The sequence below is a fragment of the Apus apus genome, chromosome 6, assembly GCF_020740795.1.
Source record: "Apus apus isolate bApuApu2 chromosome 6, bApuApu2.pri.cur, whole genome shotgun sequence".
NCBI lineage: Eukaryota > Metazoa > Chordata > Aves > Apodiformes > Apodidae > Apus > Apus apus.
Window position 1 is genome coordinate 17,310,000 of NC_067287.1, and position 26,494 is coordinate 17,336,493.

The window sequence follows — 26,494 nt, forward strand, 5'->3', positions numbered from 1 at the left end:
GCAACCAAGCCCCACACAGCCCCTCGCTCACTCCCCCCTAGTGGGATGGGGGAGAGAATCAGAAGGCTGAAAGTCAGAAAAGCCATTGAGATATAGACAGTTTAATAGGTAAAGCAAAAGCTGTAAACACAAGCAAAGCAAACCAAGGAATTCATTTGCTACTTCCAATGGGCAGGCAGGTGTTCAGCCACCTCCAGGAAAGCTGGGCTCCATCATGCAGAGCTGTTACTTGGAAAGACAAAGACCATCACTCTGAACATCCCCCACTTCCCTCTTCTTCCTCCAGCTTTATATGCTGAGCGCAACATCATACGGTATGGAAAGTCCCTTTGGTCATATGGGGTCAGCTGTCCTGGCTGTGTCCCCCCAGTTTCTTGTGCGCCCCCCCCACTACTCACTGGTGAGGTAGGGTGAGGAGCAGCGAGGAGCAGCACTTGACTCTGTGTAAGTCCTGCTCAGCAATAACAAAAAGATCCCTGTATTATCAACACTGTTTCCAGCACAAATACAAACCATAGCCCATACAAGCTAATATAGAAAAAATTAACTCTCTCCTAGCCAAAACCAGCACAAATGTTCACTAGAATAAGCAGATTATCCCCATTGATTGGAAAGGCTGTAATCCAAAATATGCAGTGTAACAGATCCCCAGGACTGTCTGATAGGCACTCGAGGTTTCTAAAGGAGGTGCAGATAAGAAATAGCAAATCCTCTAATGGACCTACCTACCTTTCCCTTCAAGCTTTCTCTGTGCCTGGAGACTGGAGGGTCTCAATGTGACACCAATCACTAAAAAAGAATCCAAGGGGAAAATAAGGGGATAGGATGGATGATACAGAAAGCTGGCAAACATAACATCACTGCCAGGTAAAGCAGTAGAAACTGCAATGAAGGATGCAATTAGTATGCACCTGGATAAGTATGATCTTCTTGGGCAGTACCAACACATCTTCTCTACACATACTATTTACCTTCTAGGCCACTGGGGAGTCTTTTGACAAGGTCAGCAAGCATGTGGACAAGAGTGATCTGGCTGATATGATCCATCAGTGATTACTTGATCTAGATGAAAGCTTCTACTGGGTGAATAAATCAGCAGGCACTCTGAACTGGAACTTGCTCTTTGTATTTTTCTACTGATTTGAGTGGGCTTTGTTGTCTCTGTTTGTACCTTAGCCTTATTATTTCTGTGAGCAAAACTGAAATATCTTTTGTTATTACCCGCAGCTTATATGAAGCTGGGACTTGAACAAGAACTACCTGTCTGTGACTCAACACTCATACAACTTCAGATAAAGTTTGTGGGTGGACAGTGCATAAAAATGAGATTACAGAACTTCTCTCTGTGCTTGACAGCATGGGTAAATAATTAGGGAGAGATTATGAAAGTACTGCTGTCAGCTATTCATTGCTGTCCAAGTATTGCTGGTGAGCTGGTTTCATGTGCTTGACACAGTATACGAGGGAGAAGGTGGAAGATGATTGTAAAGCACAGCATTGATCCCTTATGACTCAGCTCTGCAGTGCTCTGCACATGCACTAACCATTAATAAGCTTCTGAACAAAACATCAGGACAGATTTTAAGCTATAAAGCCTTCAGGATGTGTATTACTCCCATTGTAGAGATCATCAGCTGTGTCCCAGCTGAACCTGCTCCTGGCTTTGATTTTGTGCCTACTCTCTTTCCTCTGCTGAGGCTGCCAAGGAGTAAGCCTATTCTTCATATCTTACAGAAGACTTACTTTACAACACTGCATGAATAACTCTAGGTACATTTTTTAATTTTAAAAAATAAAAATAGGAAAAATATAATAAATAGTATACAATCACTAAAATAATTAAACAGTTTTTTATTTGCAGACATCTTCATTCTCAATGTACCTAAATAAATCACAAAGTTCTAAAAAAACCCCACATTATAGCATTATAGTAGTGAAGAAAATGAAACTGCATATAGAGTTCTAGTTAGTGATCTATTTAATTTATGCTTACTTAAATAGCCCTGTTTCTTTAAGGAGTACATCTACATTTCTTTTTTGGCGATAATACACTTATAGTAATAAAACATCAATTGTTACATATGTTCTATTAAACAGCAACATTTCACTCTGAAGTCCATATGTTTCTTAAGGTTTGTGTGTATTTCATAGTGCTGCAACAGTTTGGCCATGCAAAATGACCTGGGGCTGGAGTATTTAAGTGCCCCAGTAGGAACCTCTGGCCTATTTAAGTCCCACTGGAATGCACAAGCTTTGGAAACATCAGACTTTTCTTTACAATCAGTAAACCTGGAAGAATTACTCACATGTTGTTGAAATGAATCTGAGTAGCTAAGCAAAAAATCACAGGATCTCTTGAGACAGGTAATACAACCTCTGCTTAGAACATGGTCAGCTACAGCAAGCTGCCCAAGGCTGTGGCCAGTTGCATTTTGAATGTCTCCACAGATGGAGACTCCACAGCCTCTCTGGGCAATGTGCTCCAGTGTTTGAACACCACCAGAGTAAAAAAACCTTTTTCTTGTTTAAAAAGAATGTCCTGTATGTCCGTTTGTGCCTATTGCCTCTTGTCCCTTTACTGAATGCCAGTGAGAGGAGTCTGGTTCCATCTTCTTTCTTCTCCCCAGCTTTAGCTATTTATATACATTGATAAGATCTCCCTGAGTCTTCTCTCATCCAGGCTGAACAGTCCCAGGTCTCTCAGCCACTCCTCATATGACAAATGCTGCACTCCCTTAATCATCTTTGTGACTTTTTTCTGGATTTGCTCCAGTAAATCCTTATCTTTCCTGTACTGTGAAGTCCAGAACTAGGTTGATCCAGGACTCCAGATGTGTCTCAGCAGTGCTGAGTAGAGAAATGATCACCCATCTTGGCTTGCTGGCAAAGCTCCTCCTAATGCAGTTCAGAGTCCTGTAGGCCACCTTTGCCACAAGGGCACACCACTGGCTCATGTTCAAGCCGGTGTTCACCAGGACTTTCAGGTCCTTTTCTGTAAAGTTACTTCACAGCTGGTTAGTCCCCAGACTCTACATTACTCACCAGGTGCAGGAGTTGGCATTTCAGTTTGTTGAACTCTGTGTGATTCCTCCTGGCTGATTTCTCCAACCTGTTGAGATGCCTCTGAATGGTAGCATCACTCTGGTGTTTCACTCTTCCTAGTTTTCAGCTGTCTGCGAACTTGCTGAGGGTGCTTAAATGAGAATGTTAAACAGTATAGGCCACAATATTGAGCCCAGACGTACACCATCAGTGACAGCTTACAGCTGGACTTTGTGCCACTGATTATAATCTTCTGAGCCTGACATTTCAGCTAATTTTCAATCCACCTCACTGTCCAATTATTTAGCCAGCAGTTTGTTAATGAGGATGCTATGACAGCCAGTTATAAAAGCCTTGCTAAAGTTTAGATTATTAACATCCTCTGCTTTCTCCTCATCCACCAAGATAGTAATTTAATCACAAAAAGCTATCGGGTTGGTCAGGCATGATTTTCTCTTCATAAATTAATACTGATGACTCCCAATCATTTTATATTTATATACACTTGCAGGAGTCCTGACAGTGCAGAGCTACTCGGCTCCTTATATTTCTCTAAACTTTGTTAATGGACTGGTCGACTAGGAAAGTTCACAGAGAAAGAGAAGATATTGTTATCTCCTTTTTTAAAAATACATGGACAGTCTGGGCATCTTTGCTATGAAACACTCCAATGCAATCCCTTTTGCTAAGAGGAATCTGAACCCACATTTATCCAGATTAATTCAGTAACTGCCAGGCTAAATGAAGTTCTTTATGTCTTTTGGAGCTGATCCACTTTATTCAAAACACTGAAATATTTACTAGAACACACAGTGGAATTTAGGTCTTCCTATTCCCTCTTCCCACAAACAAGTACTGCTACTTACTGGAGCACAGTCTCACTCACATTCTCAGTGTGACCTGCTGAACACTTACTTATTGGTATAAAGTCCAACAGTTAGTCTATGTTCCCCTTAGGAATCTAGCCCTTGACTTGACAACCTAAAGTGCTAAAAGTATATTGATTTTAACTTCAACTCAGGCATGGATGTGGAATGCAATTGTTATCCTACCTTAAAATAGAATGATCCAACCACTACTTAAGAACTGAATCTTTATGGCAACAATAACCATATTTGTTAAACCTGGTATTTATCTTTAACCTTTACTCCCACACACTTTTATAGCCACAGGCCTGGTCAAATATGACATGACAGGCATGGCAAAGTGGGAAGAAGCAAAAGGAAAGCCAAGAGTCTTGACTTTAAAAGCAAAAGTTGGTGGAGACAGTGCCAGAGTATATTTCATTCATCTAACAAAGCATGTTTAAACATAAGCATTGGACATAAAAAGAAAGCTACCACACAAACACACTGGTAGACATCACTTTAAACAGAAGTTGCTTTCATTTAGTTTCTTTTTATAAACAATACTACGGATTTTTAAAGTATTGTTAATGCTATAATATAACACCATAACAATGCTGTAATGAAACGGGTTTGGGATGATAATCTCACATTTTTAACCCAATACATAACTGAAAATAGACTCAAATTTACCCATTTAATTACACTGTCATTTCAGTTCCCTCCTATTACTGCTATTGGTCTGAATTGAGAACAAAAATTACTTCAAGTTTAGCTGGAAAAATGAAAATTGGAAATTAAATTTTACCAATAATTTTCTGGCTAATCATCTGTCAGGCCTCTGAAGTAGTCCAGAAACAGTGATGGAATTATATACTTCACACTGTTACTGCAAGGGGATTTACCCTTAGTAACAAGGTGGTGTTTTTGAAACTTGCATGGTACGTGGCAATCATTCTCCCTAGAAGATCCCTATTTTATATATGGAATACTCAATGTAAAAAACAGATGAGTTGGCCAAGATGATATAGTAATGGCAGTAAAGCCAGGAAACAGAGCCTGGACCCCCCTCGCTGCCAGCATCAGGCAAATCCTTTTGCCTGTACCTGCTACCAGCCAACAAAACAGCAAAATGCATGGATTTTCCTTTCTCTTTGCCTAGATTTTCTCTGAAATGGAGAAATAAAGACTGGTTGATCCGTGACTCAATGACTGACCATTGCTCTAATGTCAATTGGGTACTTGTTTGTTATTAGTATTGTAATTGCCTAAGCCAAGAAACAGCAATTCATGCCCACACATGTTGAATATTCCACCTGTTGGATTTGTTTGCTTGGTTGGCGTTTTGGTTATTCTCACAAGCACAGGATGAAAGCAGCACAACAACACAATCTAAGGCATCTCATACAACTGGCACTTTACCAGCAGGAGTCAGGGTTGGAATTTGGTGTACCGCTAATATCTAACTATTCCTTTTTTCTACTCCTAAACCACCTGAAATAGGGGAAAAACAGTTATATATAGCCACCTCTCTGGCCAGGCTGTAAAGGAAGTATTAGAGAATCCAGGTAGCATGAGCTGTAAATATGTCACAGCAGAGCCTACTGTCCAAAGACTATTATGTTTGGGGTTTTTTTCCTTTTTGTATTTACATTAGGTATCTGAATGCTTATCACGGTAGCTTTAGTATAATATTTTTCTAAGGCACAGTATGCAGTTTGATGCTTCTCTCCTCTTTACAGCTTTGAAAATGCCCCCTTTCATTACTGCAAAGTGGTCAAGAGGTTGACAGTCTTTTTTTCCCCTCTATGATTTATATAACAATAAATGTGTAACATTCCCTAAAGCAATTTCTTAATGTTGGACTTATTTTGACCTTAGGACTGTTAAAGTGTAATACAGGGAGAAAATGAGTCTAAGATTGAATTGTTATCTATCTTGAAAAATTAAGACATATATCACAAATTGTCTCCTCCCTTTCTGATAAAAATACAAGCCACATTGTAAGTATTTCTTTTCCAAATAGACATACGTTAGTTTTTTTTTGTATTTTCCCAAAATGTTTTGTATGTACATTTCCAATTCAGTCTCTTCCTACAGGGTTAATAATTAGCAAACTGACTTCCCCAGCTGGTTTTGTTCAAAGTGCCGTCATCCTCCTGAATTCAGTCAACATCTATCAGAAACAAAGACGTCAAACAAAACATTTTAGGCTTCAGTATTCTCTTGTGAAGTTTTGGCCTCCAGCCATAAAATTTTGTTATTTTCTATGTAAGCTTTATTTTTCTTTCCTTGACCAGCAGTTAGTATGGATCAAAAGAACCACTGCTTTAAAATGCAATTACAAAAATAATAAGCACTAGCACTGACATAGCACTCTGCACCTCAAGTTAAGTCTTGCATCTGATTTGGTTGTCTTTGCACTTGGGAACATGCTCCAGTGTGGGCTTTCAGGGGCTCCAGCTTTTTTCAGCATCTCATAAATGTTCTCTGTCTCCAGTGGTAGACAGAAAACCCCTTGGCTTTTTTAAGGCTCTGTTTAAATATCATTTCTGGAAACTCTGCAGAATGTCCATGCCATTTTGTTCTTTTTGGTGTTGTTATCCAAAGTGAATAATGCATCCAGTTTCAAAAAGGAAATTTTTAATGATTTTATGATCCTGGCAGAACTGAGGTCAGCCATTTCCACCCTTCCCCACAGCTTTTGGCTTTGCTTTGAACATTCTGGGCTTTACAGTTTATCCAGCAGCTTTTGATCCAGATGTGGCCACAGATACACTCCAGCAAACTCACATGGAGCTAGGAACAGATACGTGTAAAACTGCCAAAGCTGCCCTGTCAGTCAGTCAGCAGCATGTCAGTGCTTTGAACCAGGCAGCTGCTATGCAGGAAGTTGCTGTTTCCACTAACATGTTAACAAAAGAGAAAGAAAGGGCAGCTGGGGACATTGCCTCCTGTGCAGAACTGGGGGTTGCTGCTTCTCCCAGCAGGCTGTCCCCACCTGGGATCCAGCTCCAACTGCACCACTCAAATGTACACTACAGAGACAACCCAAGTAAACAGATCATCAAACATCACATCACCTGGGGCTGAGACTTTTCTGGGGGAAAAAAAAACACAACAAAACCAAACCAAAACAAAGAGAATAAAAATAAATGAAAAAAAAAAAAGGTTTCTTTTTGCATGTATCCTTTTATTTTTGTGTTCTTCATGTAATGGTTCTGAGCCTTCACCTCCTTTACCCTGGATGTGGATTTTAAGTATCTAGGGCAGGTTGGGTGCCTATGTCCCACTGGCTGCTGCAGTAGAATTGGATGATTCAGCTTTACTCATTTTGGAACTGTCTCTTTCTATGCTGAGGCAGACGACAAATTTAACCAGAGGTGTTTTCCATATCCCCGTTTTATGGAATATGTGTCCACAGAGATCCTAAATTCTGGCTGTTGTGGGTCTAGAAAGCTGTTTGGGCTAGAAGGCAGTGGGATCAGCAGTCCCACAAACATATACACACCAATGTTTTCAGGTTAGACTTACTCATCCCTACTCAGACTGAGCTGAAAGGGACATCCAGCAGTGTTGTGGATCTATTCCCCAGCAATGGTGGTGGATTGATTTGTTTATTTCTAAATTTAACAGTGCACACTGCCATTGAAAGTGACCTTGCAGCCCATGTCAGCTGCTTATTGTTTGGCCCAGCTATTCTCACAGTTATCTAGCACATATTTCCTGTGGTGATTTCAGGCAGTTACTTCTCATTTGAGTCTTCTCAACTAGTAAGAATAATTGGTCCCCATTCTCTTTATACTTCTGTTTTCACAAGTGATAAGCTCTTTCATTCATCTTTTCCTCCATCAAGGTTGGCTTTGTGCTACATCAGAGCAAGCAGGCAAGCAATCTGCAAGAGCAGCTGAGACTTTCAAATTCCACTTATCAGGCAAGAATGAAACAAATTTATATGTAAACAGCAATAGTTAAACACCAAATAATCTACCCAAACGAGATTCTGGAAGGTCACGAGAGAATGGATGGTCAAGGACAGGATGGACAATGAAGCCCACATTGGCTTTCCTTCCTTCTGTCATCACTTAACTGTTCTGGGACTCCAGACATGTGGTGGGTATGCTCCAGAGGTGTCATGTTCAGGGGGCATGGCACTCCAGGAGCCTGCAGTGATAAAGCCACAATGCCAGCTGTGTTCCTGAGTATGATGTGTGGGGAAAAGTCACTCTACTATTTATGCTACAATTATTTTAAAGGGTAAGGTAGCTGCTGTTTCTCTAGGCATTGTATTAATCTGTTGGAAATCAGATGGAAAGCCCCCAAGGGCTGCTCTGATGCATTTCCACATTTAACTGAAAGGTACCTTACATTTTTTATAGCCCCAATGTGTCTCTTATGTACAACTCCATCTTCAATATTTGCTTTTGAAACAATATTTAAAGTAATTCAATTTGCCTCTTAACACAGTTTTCATCCAACAGGATCAGCAGGACATGACATGCAGCAGCAGAAACACTACCTTCTTACTCTCTCAGAATGAATCCCTCTGATAGTTTTGAATATTTAATACCAGAAAATACATTCTCTAGGTCATGTAAGCATCATGTAAATTTTCAGATTTCAGATTCATAATAGATAAGCCTCAGGAGAAACTTCACAAATAAACCAGTTCACAAAAAGCAGAATTTATGCTTAAACTGTGCTAGGACCATAACCAATAATGCCTTGCATGACTTAGAATATTCTATTACTCTATATTAAAAGTTCATGCACTCCAGCTCATTGGCAATATCCAATGTCAAGGATTCTGCTTACATACCTGAATGAATCTGGAAGCATCAAGCTCTGGGCTGAAGTCCCAAATGCAGCATCAGTGAAGCCACGCTGCCCAAAGCTGCTGATCTGGTGGAGTCTATCAGCTCCATGCACACTTGCTTTTGGCTTCCAGCAAGGGCTTTCCAGGGGCTTGTCACCTACAAGGCACACAAAGTTTATGGCAGGAAGAAGTGGCAAAGCAGATTTAAACAGGTTATGACTGGGTTCAAAGGCCTAAAACTATGCTTTAGAACAAATGTCCTGAATAAATGGAATGTACTTGATGGGATAATTTTAAGTATTCACTAAAAAACTAAAAAGAAAAAAATACAGCTGATTTTTTTACAGCATAAATGGAAACTTTTGATTTCTTAAGGTAAACATTAATCTCTAAAATCTGAAAAGATACAGGGATAATTTTGGGTTTCTGATGTATGGTCCAAGACATTGACCCAGCTATTATTTCTACCAGTAAACCAGTTGTGGTGGACAGTCTCCAAGTACCCAGTGTCTGCCACCATTACCTGCAGGCTGGCCGCCTCCCTGGAAAGTAGGTTGTTATTTAGGCCTTTGTGTGTGTGATTCACAGAAAGTTTTCCCTGTTTTCCTGTGCTAGCATGCTGAGGAGAGTAACTATGCCCACTATGCATTTCAAGATTTATCTTGTATCTACAAGTTAGGTGTTATTCTCACTAAAATTATGTTTTGGAGCATTTATTTCTGAAAACCAAAGTGGAACTTTAGTCTGTAGGCTGGGGTTAAGAGCAGCAACAAGCTGATGAACAAAAATAACAGTAGTAGAAGCGTTTTTGCAATTATCCAGCTGTGCACTTTTGGAAACAATTGCAGCTGAGAATCACTTTGGTGGTTAAACTACCAGGGTGTTACTCACAAGCACTGCGCCGGCTGGGTCCAGGACACTTTCTTAGACAACTGCAGTTGCTTCATTACAGGAGAATCAGGAAAGTCTAGAATAGCTGCAGCATAAGGGAAGAAGATTATAAACCCTAAGACTTTGAAGTGAGGCTTTATTACAAAATCATTCTCTTCTTTATGGTTAAGTTCCTAAGATCAGAATCCAAATCATGGTCAACCTGCCTAAAGATAGTGGGTACAGAAAGGGATCAGCAACTCTTCAATTCTGCATACCTTACAGAATAAATTGAGAGAAAGAGAAAATAAATCTGCTTCTAACAATGCTGTGGAATGATTACTTATGCAGTGGATTTCTAAAATGTCTAATAATTTTTATGTCCTCATTTTCATTTCTTCAGATGAATTAATAAGTAAATGCCTGCATTGACACAGTCAAGAAATAAAACTTTAAAACAAATCCATTTACAGAGGCATGGCTGGAGCATTTTCAGTGAATTACCTTTCCATCCAAGGCATTGGAACCAAAACAGGCCACAAATATATATTTACTTATTTATTTAATACTCAGGAACCCATCACTCACCAAACAAAAGAAAAACATAAGGATTTGTGTTTTCCCATTCTGAGCATTTCAATGCATCCCATCAAAGTTGTTGAGAATCATCACTGTAACTTGGAAAGCCATCCTAACACAGCTTTGTTATGTCGTGGCCACGGCTAAGAACAGACACTGATATTCGCAGTCTTGTGACTTGGGGGTTTTGCTGCTCATTTAATTTAACTTCTAAAGGATGGGGAGCCGATCCCTCTGACTTTTTTCTCTGGCACAGCTCATTCTGTCAGCTGTGCGTGTACTACTACCATCTACTGGCCAAACCGAGCCTGACTGCATTTCCGAGCACCAAGCTCAGCCTCAATTCATACCCAGCAATGTTAACGCCTGTGAGCCCATTAGCCTCACTTCAGTCCCTGGAAAGGTCATCGAGCAAATCCTCCTGGGGACAGTCACAAGTCAATTGAAGCACATGATTGGGAAAAGACAACATGGATTTACCAGGGGCAAATCATGCTTGACAAACCTGATGGCCTTCTATGACAAAGTCACCCGCTCAGTTGATGGAGGGCGGGTGGTGGACATCATCCACCTGGACTTCTCCAAGGCTTTTGATACATTCCTCCACAGCCTCCTCCTGGAGAAACTGACTTGTATGGCCTTGACAAGTGGTCTGTGTGGTGGGTGGGGAACTGTCTGACAGACCGTGCCCAGAGGGTGACAGTAAATACTTCCTCCTCAGACTGGCAGCTGGTCACAAGTGGGGATCGTTATTGGGCCCAATGCTGTTTAACATCTTCATAAGTGACCTGGATGTTGGGATCAAGAGCACCCTGATGGAGTTTGTTCCATGCTGATGACACAAAGATGAGTGGAGAGGTTGACATTCCAGAAGGGAGGTCCACCCTCCAGGATGACCTGGAGAGACTGGAGGAGTGGGCTAGCAGGAACCTTATGAAGTTCAATGGCAAGAAGTGTAAAGTCTTGCACCTGGTAACACATAACCCAGGAGTGCAGTTCAGACTGGGATTCACCTGGCTGGAGAGCAGCCCTGTGGAAAGGGACCTGGGGGTCTTGGTGGATAACAGGATCAACATGAGTTAGTGTGCTGCAGTGGCAAAGAAAGCGAACAGGATGCTGGGCTGAATCAATCAGGGCATCACCATCAGAGATAAAGAATTCATCATCCCATTCTACTCGGCGCTTGTCAGACCATACCTGGAGTATTATGTTCAGTTTTGGTTCCCACTCTACAAAAAGGATGCAGAAAGGATGAAGAGGTCCAGAGAAGGGCCACAAAGACGATCAGAGGACTAGAGAACCTGCCATATGAGGAAAGGCTGAGAAAACTGGGTTTATTCAGCCTTGAGAAAAGAAGGCTTAGCGGAGACCTCATCACCTTGTTCCAGTACTTGAAGGGTGGCTACAAAGAAGATGGGGACTCCCTTTTTACAAGGAGTCACATAGAAAAGACAAGGGGTAATGGGCACAAGTTGCTCCTGGGGAGATTCTGATTGGACACAAAAGGTACATTTTTCACCATAAGGACGATCAAACATTGGAATAACCTTCCCAAGGGAAGTGGTAGATTCACCCATATTGGACAGTTTTAAATCTCAGCTTGACAGGGTGCTGAGCCATCTCATATAAACTACAGTATTTCCTAAAAAGGCTGGACCAGATGATCCTTGAGGTCCCTTCCAACCTGGCATTCTATGATTCTATGATTTTAATTTGCTCCTGACCAGTTATTTACATGAGAGCTCCATCAGATTGTACAAGATCAGTTCTGGCCTACAGAAGTTTAAAATCAACATTCCACTGATTACCAAGAGAAGTATTTAAAGCTGAGGCCTTGCTCTTTTGCTTTTTTTTGCTCATCAAAAATGTTGCAGGGACTGCTAAAGGGACCAGGAGGTAAATTTTCTCCAGAAATGCAGTCTGCAAAAGTAAGCACACAGTTTTTTTTTTCCTAAATCCAAATACCTGGTAGACAAAGTTTATCATATGTTAGCCTGAATGTCTCTATTGGAGAAGTGATATGAAAACATCTAACATTTTCCTTTCAGTAAACACATTCAAAGAAGCTGGCATGACAGAAGAAAACACAACATCGATTTGCCTGCTTGGGCTCTGGGGAACCCAGTTCTTGGACAGGGGAATTACTTCAGTGCTACCATGGAAACTACTGTTCTCCCAGAGCTGCAGGGAATGGGGAGTAGGCTAGGAGAATTTCTGTGCATCAGGACCATGCTCCCATCCATCATCCTCATGGACAGTGCTGTGGCTCCTTTCTCCTCCCAGCATCTCCTGCACACAGGTTCCCAGGGCATTCTCATCTGTACCCTGGGAAACACTGGAGCCACCACACGTGTGGAGACCATTTGCAGGGCCCAGGTCTGGGTCCAGCCAGGTAGCCAGAAGGAGCGGGGTGCAAGCTGTCCCTCTTCTACCAGGATGACCTGGTGCAAAGCTTAGGAACTAAAGCCTGGCAGCTAATTAAAGCTGGGAAAAGATTAAAAAAAAATTATGGCACAGAACATTGTTATTCACACTTTAATTTTCCAGTTGAAGTAATACAGTAAACCTGGCTGCCAGTATCATCAAGGCCAGCATTAAAAACATAGTCACCACATACTCTGATCAGGAACAGCGTAAGAGACCTCTGATTAAGGGAAAACAAACAAAAGCCATGGTAACAAAATCCAGAACAAGAACTAGCTAGCAATTAATGATTACATCCTTGGGTGAATAATACCTGCAATTATAAAAGTTAAATGATTAAAGATTTAAAAATAAATATCTATGGGTCTGTCCCCTTCAAAACCATTTCAAAGTATGAAGAAAACACTGCTTGAACTATTTTTCCCTTAGTGCAAGATCAAGTACATCAGAGTCGATGTTAATCAACTATCACTATTTTGAGGTTAGGGTTATTTATTATACCACTGTCTTTCAAATGTATTTAAATGATTACAACATGCCTCAAGGAAAATTGATTAAACGTCTATGTCAAGTTTTGTGAAAAGAAAATATACACCCTCATTAACCACATCAAACTCTGACAAGAGTCTGCGTAACTGGGTAACACCACCATAGCCTGACAAATTCACGTCCTCAGACACAACATAGCTTACTGTCGTACTGTCACCAACAAAAGCCACCCTGCAAGCCACTCTGCTTGCTGTAAGAAGGCAGCAATTACACTTGTCAGTGAATGTGATGAAGGAAATTCACTGGTTTAAGTTCATCCAACTGTAGTTTAAACAAGTGAAGCTCTCATGGGGAAGGGAGAGATGATCACAACTTTTTTTTCTTTGGGGTGTATTTTTTTTGTGGTAAAGAAGTTATTACACTTCATACATATAAACAGCAGATGACCTGGCAATAGTACTCAAAAGTTGCAGTCCACAAACTAGAAGTTTAATTCACATAAAAACAGTCCTATAGATAAATCTATAGGACTAAGAACAAACTTTAAAAACATTACTGAAGACTAACGTATGGGATCAACCCATTAGACAAAATGCACACAGAAAAGCTGTTCATATTTTACATGATAGAAAAATCTCAGATTAAGAACTTGTGATAACTACACCCACAGAAGTTATCTAAAACAGTAAGTTGAAGATGATATTGGGATCAAAATCATCTGCAGCCTCTTTGATAACATTTTTTAACAGTTCTGTAAACCAGCCCAGAACTATTTTATGTAAGAATATTTTTTTAAAAATAGCCCTGTACATAATTATTACATGAATAGACAATTATTGCAGTATTTCTAGAATTGGCCATGTGAAATCTAACTAAAAGGCAGTCATACATTCCTGTGCATGTGCACAAATACTATGTAAAAACATTTCAGTTGGCCTTAGCTGCTTGCTCAATTCTCAGGAACTCGCCTATATCTTAGGGCTCTTGCAACATTGTTGAGTCATCTTGAAACAAACCAACAAAACCAACAACAGAAGCAGCCCTTCACAGCAGCTTTTTGAGACAACTGAAGGCACAGTAAATCCATTCTGAAGTAACTCCCCATGACTAACCACTTGTTTTTTCCATGCTGCAAAAAAAATAAAATCCCCTCAACTTTCCGTCTATTTTCAGAGATGTGGCTGTAGGTCTGGTTAGGGTGGAGGGAGTCCCATGGAGAGCAGGCATTGCTGTCCTGGGCTGCTGAAACTGAGGTAGTGCAGAGACCTGAGCCGAGTCCTTCACAACCATCAGCCTGCAGAACAACTGGTCAGTGAAATTTTTCTCAGTCATTAGCACCTTAGTATGAACAATGAAAGTGAAGAGTGTCCTGAGGGTCTGCTACATGGAGTTATAGGAATATACACCACTGGGAACAGCAATGTGGCTCTCCCATGTTTCCTCCTCAGCTTTTGAGAGCAGGGTCTCAGAAGAGCACCCATGAATACTGCTTGCATGAATACTGTAGGTAAACAATAAAGCAATTTAGTACTGTAACTTCAGCAAGATTTATAACAGGTTTTTTTCCTTCAAACAGATATTGCCCAAAGATGTCTTTAAAAGAGGTTGATGGGATTCAATTTCTGAAAAAAGCTAGGTGAGAGATCACATACCAATGGCTGCCAGGGTTTCTCTGGCTATGGGTATCCTGGGGGACTCCCAAGAAAAAGAAAACAGTTGTAGATAGTGTAGATGGAGTTTCACATGGGAGATGTGATCACTTGCTACTTCTGGTAAATTGGTGGATATGGTTTCAGGGAGAACTTTGTAGAACAGGGATGCTGGTTGGACCTGGTGATCCCAAGGGTCTTTTCCAACCTGAATGGTTCTATGATTCTATGATTAATTTTCACTTCTCTCAAAATCGGAAATAAGGATGCTTTCTTCCAAAGGAGGAACATCAGCATTGATCTGTGGCAAATAGGTGTTTCTGAACCACAGTATTCGGCTGAAGAGTTGGTTATTCTGCTTGTACAGGCACCACAGAAAAACTGAAATGGCAGCCAGCATCACCAATGTCACGAGAACAGCCAGAGCTGCAAGCCCATGGTACGACGCTGAAAGAGAAGGACAGAAATTGTTAGTAAGCAAATATAGTTATACATAATTCTAAATATAAACATACAGATGTTTTCTGGAAAATGTATTATTACCCCTTATATGCACACATTTTAAATTACAGGTTTAACAGTGAAAAATGTTACCTCACAAAACATTGGCTTAAAAATGTGTTATTAACCCTTATAAAAAAATACTAAGAAAGTACAGAGGAAACTTACATTCCTCAGAAGGTTCTGTTGCATTGATATCTGAAATAGAATCCAGAACAGTCATAAAATTACCCACAGAGCTAACAAAATTTACTATATATAATCATGGTAAAATTGATACCAGAAAGTCTACGTAAAACCACAGGAGACCAGGTTGTTCTGTAACTTTACTCATGTCAATGGCACTCCAACTTAAACATGACCTAATCTGTTAATCCCTTAAATCCCTAAAATTTGGTGGAATATATTAATTGACATTTGTGCAAGGATGAGCAGCAACATTTATCCACGTTTAAAAGTGCAAATGCATGAGATCTTTGCAGTGGTAGATTAACCTAGCTATTGAGTCCAATAGCAACTCGGGCATTTTGGGTGGGCTCTTGAAACACTTCAGCTCTTTCAGAGACCCACATTCCTACTGATGTGGTGTCTGTGCAGCTTTCCTGGACCGCATCTGCCTGTCCTACACGGTCTGTGGAGGTTAGTTAGCCTGAGGGTCTGGCTTATGAGGAAAGGCTGAGAGAACTGGGTTTATTCATTCTTGAGAAAAGAAGGCTCTGGGGAGACCTCATCCCCTTGTTCCAGTACTTGAAGGGTAGCTACAAAGATGGGGACTCCCTTTTTACAAGGAGTCACATGGAAAAGACAAGGGGTAATGGGTACAAGTTACTCCTGGGGTGATTCCGACTGGACACAAGAGGAACATTTTTCACAATGAGAACAATCTGCCATTGGAATAACCTTCCCAGGGAAGTGGTGGATTCCCCAACATTGGACACTTTCAAGCTTTGATTGGACAGGGTGCTGAGCCATCCTGCCTAAACTGGGCTTTTGCCAAGAAAGGTTGGACCAGATGATCCTTGAGGTCCTTTCCAACCTTGTATTCTGTGATTCTTTGATTCTGTGATTCTCTGTACATGGCTTATCCATAGAGCAGAACATCTACCACAGTTAGGTAATAACACAATGGCTGCCCAGGTTCCTCCAAAGGAAGCTACCCTAGCTGGTTGCATTTTTTTTACAGGTATTTTTTAAAATACCAAGGGACAGAATTAATTAAAGGAGAACTAAGAGCAAATAAGGAAGTGACAAGTAACACATAAACCAATGGTAAAAAGGATACAATTTATGGAAGAACATACCTGCCTCCATTTTACATACAAATCCCTTTTTTTCTTTGCATGGAGATAATTGCCAGACACCATCTGTGGTCCTCAGGCTGATACAAAAATTCCCTTTGAGATTATCAAATTCAGGCTCCCTGATACCCCAGTTAGAATAACTCAAGGGAGAGCCATCAGACCAGGAGATTGTCTCATCTAAGGGCAGAAGTTGTAAATCATTAGAAAAATACAGTGGTTTGATAACTATCTCTCTTTCAGTTGGACTTAGCCTCACATAAATAAATATTGAATTAAAGAATACCAGAATTTTGTCTGTTTGGCCACTATATTATTTTTTTTCTTTTAAGGATTTAAAAATATCCCACATAGTTGAGACAGAAGCCTATAGTGCTTCTTTTAGGAGAAAACAAAGGCATTCACATACATGAATACATATTGAGTATTCAGAATACTAAGTAACAGCTACTAAAAGCTGGGCTGGTTTTACTACCTCATAAACAGCTAATAGGCAGTGAAAAAATCTCTCAAAAGATAGCAGTGTTTTGGAAGATGGTTACACCAGCATTCAAATAAAACCAAACCAAAAGCCAAAACAGATTTCTACATGCAGTTCTCTTCTACCCAAAACTTACTGTCTTTAACAAGCAGAATGTTCAACCAAACCATTTGCACAGAATAACCAAAACTGTGCAATTCTTCCAGAATGAAAGCATTTTCATCTTCATCTTGAATAGTTAGGAGATTTGATCCTAAAGATTAAACACATTTTCAAATTAAACACATTAAAGAAGTCTTTGAAAAACCCATGCCATTCAAATGTAACCCTGCAGTTCAAAAACAGTATTATGAGCTTTAATTGAAAAGTTTAAATAGTCTGGTTATTTGTTAAAAGCTCTTAAATTTGCCATTAATATAAAAATGCTCAGGCTGATACAAAACTGTTCTCATTTGATTTTAAAATCTGAAAAGCATTTTACATATTATTCCAGAAATCAGTATTTTCATGTGGGAAAGAACATTTTTTAAGTTGGTTGCCTTTAATTTCTTGGCTGGTTTATGAGCTTCACTATTGCTATGCTGAACAAGAGAAAACACATGCTATGATTTCAGATGTCATACATTTTTAAGACATCACAATGACATTTTTTAGCTACAGAATAATTACTTACCTTGATTTTTGCACACTTCATATGCAGTATCAAAATTTGTGCCCTGCAGAACTGTGGAAAAGCTGTAGCAATTGTTTTTGAATTTGATCCAGGGAACAGTTTTTTCTGAACATAAGCCTTTGTAGGAAGTGAGCTTTTTCTCTGTGATAGAAATAACAGCAGAGCTTTATTGGCACAACAACATACACATTAATGTAACATTCCACACGCTGTTTTGGAGTGATGCTAATAAGCACACTACTGCATTATGCCTCTGCTTTTCAAAGTGAAAATCTAGTGGTTGTATATATTTGCATTAGAACCTTAATGCTAGTTTTATTTCTGATTAAAAAAAACTTTGCCAAATTACAACAGCAGTATCAGGACAATCTAACCAGTCCTGATGTGAGCAGGGAGTTTTGAGCAAACTATGAGCACATCAGAACCCTCTGGTTTGCCCAGCACCTCCCAAAGGGCTGGGGATTTCCAAGGGCTCTAGAGCTTCTCTCCACTAAGCTGCAAAGGTAACTTCATGCCAAATCCCACGGTACAGAGAAGTCTCCCACTGGGAAGAAGCAGCCAGCCTCTCTGCTGTGCACTGTGCTGCAGCACGGAGCCCCTGACTCAGGGCAGCTCTACAAGCTCTCTGCAATACCCAGCATTAGTTTGTGGCAGTGCTGCAGATTCAGCTGTGAACCCTATGGTCTCACATGTGACCCAACGTTGCTACACAAACACAACTTTTAAAAATGAAGTAAACCTTAGGCTATGTATGATTACATAACAAATGAGAAAACTGGTCAGCTTCACTACAGAAACTGTGCTAGAGAGTAACTGTTGCCTTGAAGGATTCCAAAACAGCTTTCTTCTCAACAGATCCAAAAGCTATAATAAGCTGTAGGTGAACCCCTGGTGATCAGTGCCACCAAACAGCAACTATTTTGAGAACTGGATGCTGGCAAAGACTCTGCAGTCCTGCAGTGAATGGAGACTCTCATTTTTCACTTTGCTTCCCTTTTCTCATCTCACAGTTAATTGCAGCAAACTGAAACTATTTCCCTTCAAGCTAGGCTATTAGCAATCATTATTCATAACATAGTCTTCACTGAAAAGACAGAGCAAGTAGTTTTCCTGTCTCTCTTCAATCATGGAAGTTCTCTTACCATTCTTCTACAGATGAGACGTGATGGCAAATATTTTATGGGGAAAAAAGAGTTTCACAAATAGGAGAGAGAGCAAGGAAATGCCAGAAATCTATTTCAATCTTGAATAATACTTTCACCATTGTTTAACCTCAAACCACCTAATGTTCTTTCATAAACTTCACTGTCAATACATACATTTGCAGCTGCAAAGACTTAATAAAAAAACTGAGGTTTGACTTACTAGGTGGCACATGGCAAACTGCTCCTTCCAGAAGTCGTTCGCAGTTAGCACTTTTCCAGTGCCCTGAAGTATCAATGTAAACACAGCTACCAAAGGCCTGTGACTCGTCATCTTCCCAGAAAGTAAACAAAGACCGAGTCCCATCCGACCATTCAAAATTAAGCCCGTTCTGCCAAAACAAATTTCAGATTATCTTTCTAATATGCTTTAGCATGATACAAGCTCATCTTCTTCTGGTGGCATCCTCACCAGGTATTAGAGAATATCTTTTACCTTTCCCAAGACTGGGTAGAGCCAGAAGGATCTACAAAAGGCAGAACCAACAATCCTCCCAACTTGCTTTTCATAGAATGGTTTGCGTTGGAAGGCACCTTAAATATCATCTAGTTCCAACCTCTGCTGCATGGACAGGGACACCTCCCACTAGATCAGATTGCTCAGAGCCCCATCCAACCTGGCCTTGAACACTTCCAGGGATGGGTCTTCCACAATTGCCCTGGGCAACCTGTTCCAGTGTCTCAGCACCTTCACACTAAAGAATTTCCTCCTCATGTCTAACCTAAATCTCTCCTCTTCCAGTTTTGATCCATTACCCCACTATAAGCCCTTGTAAAAGGCCCCTCCCCAGCTTTCCTTTTGCCCCTTCAGGTACTGGAAGGCTGCTATGAGGTCTCGCTGGAGCCTCCTCTTCTCCAGCCTGAACAACCCCAACTCTCTCAGCCTGTCTTCACAGGAGAGGTGCTCCAGCCCTTGGATTTTGGGAGACCACAAATTTGTCTCTAACCTGCCCTTTTCAGCATGATTACTTGGGCCATTGAGAAACTAAAAATGAAACAATATCATTTCAATGTTGACACTACAATAGATTTTGTGTGTGTTTTTCAATGTTTTCTATGGCTTTTAGCTTTCTGTAGTCATTACACCCAACCAGCTCTCCTTAGATCCACTACGTACATCTGAAGTGAACAGCCCGATCCAATGGCTGTACCCCAGCCGATTGACAATGACAGTGAGGAAAGCTTGGTGATACTGGTCTGTGATGCTGACCAACTCCATGCCATTTTCCATGCAGGTTTTTAAAGCTGAGGACCATGTAAAATTCCCATGTATTAGTTTATATGTTCTGTTTCCGTATTCTAAAGTATCTGGAACAGGGTGTATTTCAGATGCATTGATGATATGTCTGGATATATCTGTTATAAGCAGAAAGAAAGGATTTATTTCTTGGTTTTTAAAAAGACAGCTTGAATATAGCAGAACAGTTCCTAAAAATCAGAACTATCTTTAAAAAACAAATCTAAAAATTGCACACTCCTTGGTTTCAGAAAGGCATTGTGAACTTCACAAACAGATGATGGCAATATCTGAAATTCCACCACAGCAGAAAACTCATCACAGGAGTGAATGAGCTTAATGTATAACAACAAAAAAGTAAACCTGGATGGAGTTAGTTCCACTGACTGGATCTTTGAAGGTCAGTAAGAAATCACATCGGATCTGGGCATATCCCAAGTGTACAGTATCAGTGGGCTGCAGAGTGCTCTTATCCCAGGTACCCTGCATGTAATTTAGACTACCTCTTTTTTGGTCCATTATTTTTAATAATTTCAAGATCACTTTACAGCAGAAAGACTGGCCTCACAAATAACTGTACTGATACAACTCAAGGGGTGACAAACTGGCTCATGGTAGAACTGCATGTTAGGGAGCACCTTGAGCCCACCCTCACTACCCATGACCCAACGTAGGGAAGATCACAGTAATGGCACTTAAAGAGAAAAATCTCTGTGAGTGGAGACTTAAATCAGTCTTCAATAATAAACTAACATAGCACAGTTCAAAAAAACTTTTTAGATTTAAGAAATAAAGAGAAAGTCCCCCCTGGGAGAAAAATCAGGAGACCAAGACCATCTCCACCCCAGCCCAGCTGTAATGCTGCCATGCTCATGTTTCTACAGGAGGCAAATGCCTTTGCTCATGTGTATGGATGCCCACAGTATACTTTAAACAAGCCTATTAAAAAAAAAACAATGCCTCAGTTTTAATCCTGTTTGTCAGTTTAGATTAATTACTTCTGCTGTAAAACTTCTTTGTGATTACAAAATGAAGTGGTTGCTTTGTTATGAGGTGGAATGTTTTCAGACTTGGTTCCCTTTATGACTAAGAGAGGAGGAGTATTTACAAGTATCTTAAAATAGCAAATTAATTTATTTGTCATCCACAAATCATTTAAAATTAAAAATTTCTAAGTAAGAAAAAGTTCTGCTCTTGACCTAACTGAAGCACTGTTTTGTTCCAGCTTTCAGTGAATGGCAGGAAATGCAGCAAAATACTGACACAATCCTAACTCCAGCATCACTAAGACATCAGAGCCCAGTTCAGATTTCCTGCTGGTTTATTTCATTTTAGTCTCCTACAGAAAAAAAAAAAAATTGAAAAAGGGGAGACAAGATGCAAACAGGATGGCAAAAGCCAAGGACCAGCTCATCTTTCCAGGAACTGAGATATGTGTTTGGACATTTGAGGAAATTCAACAGTTCACTACTGCCAGCAAGAGGCTGTCTCACTTCTCCTTCCCTTGCTTCTCTGTTCTTCCAGCTTTGCATTCCCATGCACAAGTCTGGTGTTTGTCTGATGCAGCCTGGGAAAGCTGCACAAAAGTAACTCAACCAGGGGAAACAAAAAAAACCCACAACAAACAAAACCCAGAAAAGAACAAACAAACAAAAAACACCCAACCAAGAGATGGGGAAGTATTCTGCTGAATTTAGCAAGCTGAACTCCCAGGTGGTTTGAGACAGTGCTGTGGGTGGTCACACTGAGGGGACAGAACTAGTCCACTATCCCCAGGAGCACTCAGCTGGGGATACAGTGTGTCCCCCTCCTGACTTGAGCCAGGGCCACAGGCCACTGTGACACTCACCCAAGTGTAAGAGAACAAGGGTCCTGAGCCCCTCTCTGCATCCTGCAGCCCTGACAACCTAAGGCCACTGCTTCCTCTCCTGTCTTTTAACAACTTTTCCATCTGTCTGAAGAAGCAGTAAGGGGTTAAAATAAAAAATGTTTGGGAGGTAAATGAAAGCAGGAAAATGCATATATATACATATATATATATATATAACTTTTTTCCATACACTGCATGCAGGATTACTCCAGCACTCCCTGCAACTGTAGTTCATAATAAATGATGTCAAATACAGCTATGGTTTGCTAGACCCACATGTGAGCACTGCCGACAGCTTCTGTTTGTTGATTCTACTTCTCCAGTCCCTCTTCCTCACCTCCTGGGCAGCCAGCAGGTGAGGGCTGGTTGGTTCCTTAGACCCAGAGTTGAACCAAGAGGCAATACATGACGTTGAGCTGCATAAAACCACTCCTGCCATGTAATCCAGCACCCGAGGACACTCCTCAGGCTCCCATTATAGCCTTCCCTTTGCCCTAGGGTTAATAATTTGCTGCTGGTCTATTTTGGTACTATGCGCTGGCAGCATTCCAGGGGCAGAGCTCCATAGCTGCTCCAGCACCCTGAGGATGCCAGCAGCTCCCAATCCAGAGGCAAGGCTGGAATGTGGTTCAGGGAAACCAAACAATGTGTCTTCCGCACTAAAGCTCCGTGCTTCTGGCAGGTGAACCTTATGGCAACAGAAGCATGAAAAGAAAAGTCAAACTCTGTTTGATCGACCATTTGGTCCACTCTGCTCACAGACATTTTCTGGACCCTGTTAGGATCTAATATTGCCAAAGTCCCACCCCATAAAAACAAAATTTAAAAAAACAGCATTTCCATAAAAATTACCCACAGTTTTGTCTTTTGTAATTTCATGATATTACTTTCCTTGCCATGACAAGAAAACATGAAATTTCATCTCCTTTTCCTGAATCTAAGATACGCAACAGAAAACTCCAAGTTAGGAAGAAAATGCAATAACAAAATATATCTTTAGAATTTACTTCTACATCACAGCTATTAACTTATTAAGTAGTGTAGAGCCAGTCAGTTTAAATACCAGAGTAGAAATATTTTTTAAATCCTTTATGTTCCTGGTTTTATAGAGACCTAAAACTGCTTCTAGATGTAAATAGAGTAGGACGAATTCAAGACCATAAGAAAAGAGAAAAGAAGCAAAGCAAAACAAAACCTTACCCTGAGTCTTTTGGCAGACAAACCCATAATTTTTCTGACAGTTTTCCAAGTACCATTTTCCCGTAAAATAAAAATTAGGGTTATTTGATACCAATGTACATAGTGGAAGTTGTTCTTGAATGTTTTTACTGTTGTAACGCTGTCTCTGCAATCAACACAGAACCTTCTATTAATTTAAAAAGACACTTTGCAAAAACAATGCATAATTATTTCATTAACTTTAGAAGAATAATTGTATGAAAGTGACTCCCAGAAATATTTAAGTAGAACAATGAACACTCCCATAAATACAATTTGAAGCACTAACCTCATAATAAAAAAGTCACAAGCTTTCACTGAATAAACTAAAACGCAAAGCCAAATACAGAATAATGTGGTATAAAACAGTATATTTAAAAATGAAATTAATTAACTTATTCCTGAACCTTGCTCAGACCCAGCATGTGACACGAACCATATAGTTCAAAATCTGGTGCTTAAAAGCAATTGCAAGCGAATGCGACTATAGCCACAAATAACTGCCTTGATAGTGCCATTTTTGCTACCTCTAGTTACGCTCTTAAATTTGTGCCCACAGTTGTCTGAAGTTGCAAAAATTAGAGTTAAAAAAGATTAAGACTAAGTTGCTGTAACAAGTTAGGCCTTGTCTTTGTGGCAGTCAATTTTTTTATGGATAAAACAAGAACTCATTGCCCTTAAACCCCCTGGAAATACTCACATCCACTGCTTCAACTGGAGACCAGTTGGAATACATTGGAGGATTTTCACTGAGCCATTTTTCATAATCATCACTCTGGAAACCTATCCAAACACTAGTTTTCCAACCAAATAGATTCATTGTTATGAAAGCTGGAAAATGAAAAAGGAATAAAATACAATTAACTGGTAATTGTTAGGGATAGATGAAGTCTCTTCAAAGACACTAAAGAACTGAAAAATTTAATTACTAATCAGTGACAGTACGTCGTTACTAAAAGGTAAGAACATGAGCAGCATTTCAGTGTCATCTAACATGAATTCAGTTAAATTTACTAACTTCAGTTCGTTTAGGATCTAGTCCATTAACTAATAAGTCTTCCAGAAATGTTCACAGCATCTTGAACAAGTGAAGTATTAGTTCAGGTAGTGTCCCACTGAAAAAGCTTTTCTCAGTTTTAGCTGAAAATAAGTTTTCTCAACTCAAGGTGGCCACTGAGAGTTCTCCCACCTCTAAATATGTGGTTTTACAAATGTATGAAATTCAACCACATAATTTTATGACTAGGGATTATAAACATTTCTGAATGTGCTGGCATTTATTTCTCTGAGACTTCCAGTCTAGCACTGTGCTTGTGTGCTAAACTATAGACCAGATTTTAAGTATTATTACAGGATAAAAATGAGATTGCTTTTATAACAGTGTGGTGTCACACTCCGGAGATAGAAATTCTACATAGCAAATTTTTAAAATGTATATTCCATTATTTTTTTGTATTTCTAAGGCATGGTAGTAAGTACAAAAGAAATTATAATTACTACTCAAAATGTACCTGTTGTATAGCTCAGTGGACATTTGAATCTTTACGTTTTGGGAAACTGGGAAAGAGAATCACTAATTTGTGTAAAGCAGTGAAACTACAAGTAGGATCGGAGCAATCTTTTTTCCTAAGATGAAACTTTACTACAGCATCCTAATGAAGAAGAAATTGTATTTATTTAACAGTATCTTCATTACTCTACCTTGTTCCATCTCATCTTGAAGGGAAGCAAGTGACCCACCATAGCTACTGCAGAATTCTTGTGCAGAGTACCAGTTTCTCAGATGCTCCGGATCCTTTGGAATTTGTATAAAAAAGCACTTTGGGGAAAAAAAAAAAAAAAGAAAAAGAGAAAAAAGAAAAGAGACTTGTTTTTTCACTAAAACATTTCACACACTGTTACTGAATATTAAATATTTCATTATTTTCTGTCCTCCAATGGACCTGTCCAACATGTATCAGTTTTCAGCTGCAATCAGGATTGGATTCAAATCAGTTGTTCAAAGGCAAACACAATTTGGGTTAGATTTATCCCTGTAGTCACTGCAGTACTGGGATAAATCTGGCCTCCTCAATGCATGTTGCTATTATGGAACGTATGTTCAGAGAAGCCTGATTAAATAATTGCCTTCCAACCTTCAATTGCAAATAGACTTTGGTTTATGATTATCTTTGACAAAGCCAGTTTGGAACAGCATCTTTCAGAGGATGGCAGGAGTTAGGGATCCATTTAAGTACAACAAGGGGTCAGAGGTCTGTTTTCAGACCAAAGAAGACTTGGAATTGTAGTAAGTGGAAAAGCGAGGATGGAGCAGGCTTTTCACAGGAAATGCCCAAACACATCTAGATAGCTTTTGCATATGAGTATTCACTTCCTTGAACTAAGAACTTCTGTGTGCAAAGCTGCGTAATAGCCATAAACATTTGTACCACTGTGTCAGTAGTTATAAACCTAAGGGCCTGCTTTCAAAGAGGAAGAAAATATTGAATAATCTGTAAGAACTCCAATTACTTTCATAAATATGGAAAGCATTTTGAATAGACAAACAGCAGAAAAAAATGTTTTACTTTTAATCCAAAGTGCAACCAGCCTTTGGGACATATGCCTTGTTGGTTCTGGTCTTTTGGAATCTCCTTCTCTATTTTCCATGCAAATTTACGTTTACAAATACAGGGAAGAGAGACAGTACAGTTTTCATCACCCCAGAGTCCTGTGTAAAAAGAAAAATCACAGTTCAATATTGGCTTAAGAAATGAAAAAGATTTTCTTCTTAGCTAGTTTAGGTATTGTTAGGAAGGGTATTTGATAGTGCTTGAGCAAGACAACACTCTAAGTCAAACACATTGGGACATACCACTTTACAGTAAGTTTGATAGTCCACTTTTATTCCCAGTTTGATTTTATTAAATTAAACCAATTCCTCTACACTGAGCCACAAAACATATGCAAGTATCATCATGCATTTTAAAACTATTATTTATGAAAAAAAACCACAAAACAAAACTGAAAACCAGAAAAGTATAGAAATTATGACTTCCAGATGAAACAGTTTGACTTTCTTACATTGAAAGTTTTTGTAAGGTTCGGTTACTGACACAAAACACCAACCTGCTTAGGAGGAAAATACTTTTTCCACTATACACAACCATTTGTTGGCCAGCTCCCATCTGCTGGCCAGCTGAGAGGGGAGGGTGGGTGTCTCTGCCTTTTATCAGATACTAATGCCAAACTCAAGCACTTAAAAGTCATGAATAAGAACCCCAAAATTGTGTCTGGGGAAAAGAAGAAAGTTTCATATTT

At 39.8% G+C, this 26,494-nt stretch overlaps 1 protein-coding gene across 4 annotated transcripts in view; it reads right to left on the minus strand.

Moving 5' to 3' along the window:
• Window positions 1–617: 617 nt before the first annotated feature.
• Window positions 618–26,494, minus strand: part of PLA2R1 (phospholipase A2 receptor 1) — a 55,166-nt gene continuing 29,289 nt past the window's right edge. For 2 of the 4 annotated variants that reach the window (XM_051623374.1, XM_051623375.1), the window contains exons 20-30: window positions 25,762–25,904; window positions 24,896–25,013; window positions 23,895–24,025; window positions 23,177–23,321; window positions 19,987–20,225; window positions 19,033–19,201; window positions 17,668–17,808; window positions 17,131–17,247; window positions 16,517–16,693; window positions 15,384–15,413; window positions 12,674–15,161 (exon numbers count right to left, since the gene is read on the minus strand). In XM_051623374.1, the coding sequence (XP_051479334.1) occupies window positions 14,947–15,161; window positions 15,384–15,413; window positions 16,517–16,693; window positions 17,131–17,247; window positions 17,668–17,808; window positions 19,033–19,201; window positions 19,987–20,225; window positions 23,177–23,321; window positions 23,895–24,025; window positions 24,896–25,013; window positions 25,762–25,904 (1,625 nt within the window). In that variant the 3' untranslated portion in view covers window positions 12,674–14,946. Of the gene's footprint in view, window positions 790–1,863; window positions 3,194–8,706; window positions 8,861–9,594; window positions 9,680–12,673; window positions 15,162–15,383; window positions 15,414–16,516; window positions 16,694–17,130; window positions 17,248–17,667; window positions 17,809–19,032; window positions 19,202–19,986; window positions 20,226–23,176; window positions 23,322–23,894; window positions 24,026–24,895; window positions 25,014–25,761; window positions 25,905–26,494 lie in introns of those variants that run through there. The other 2 variants (XR_007889891.1, XR_007889890.1) reach the window with 2 other exon arrangements.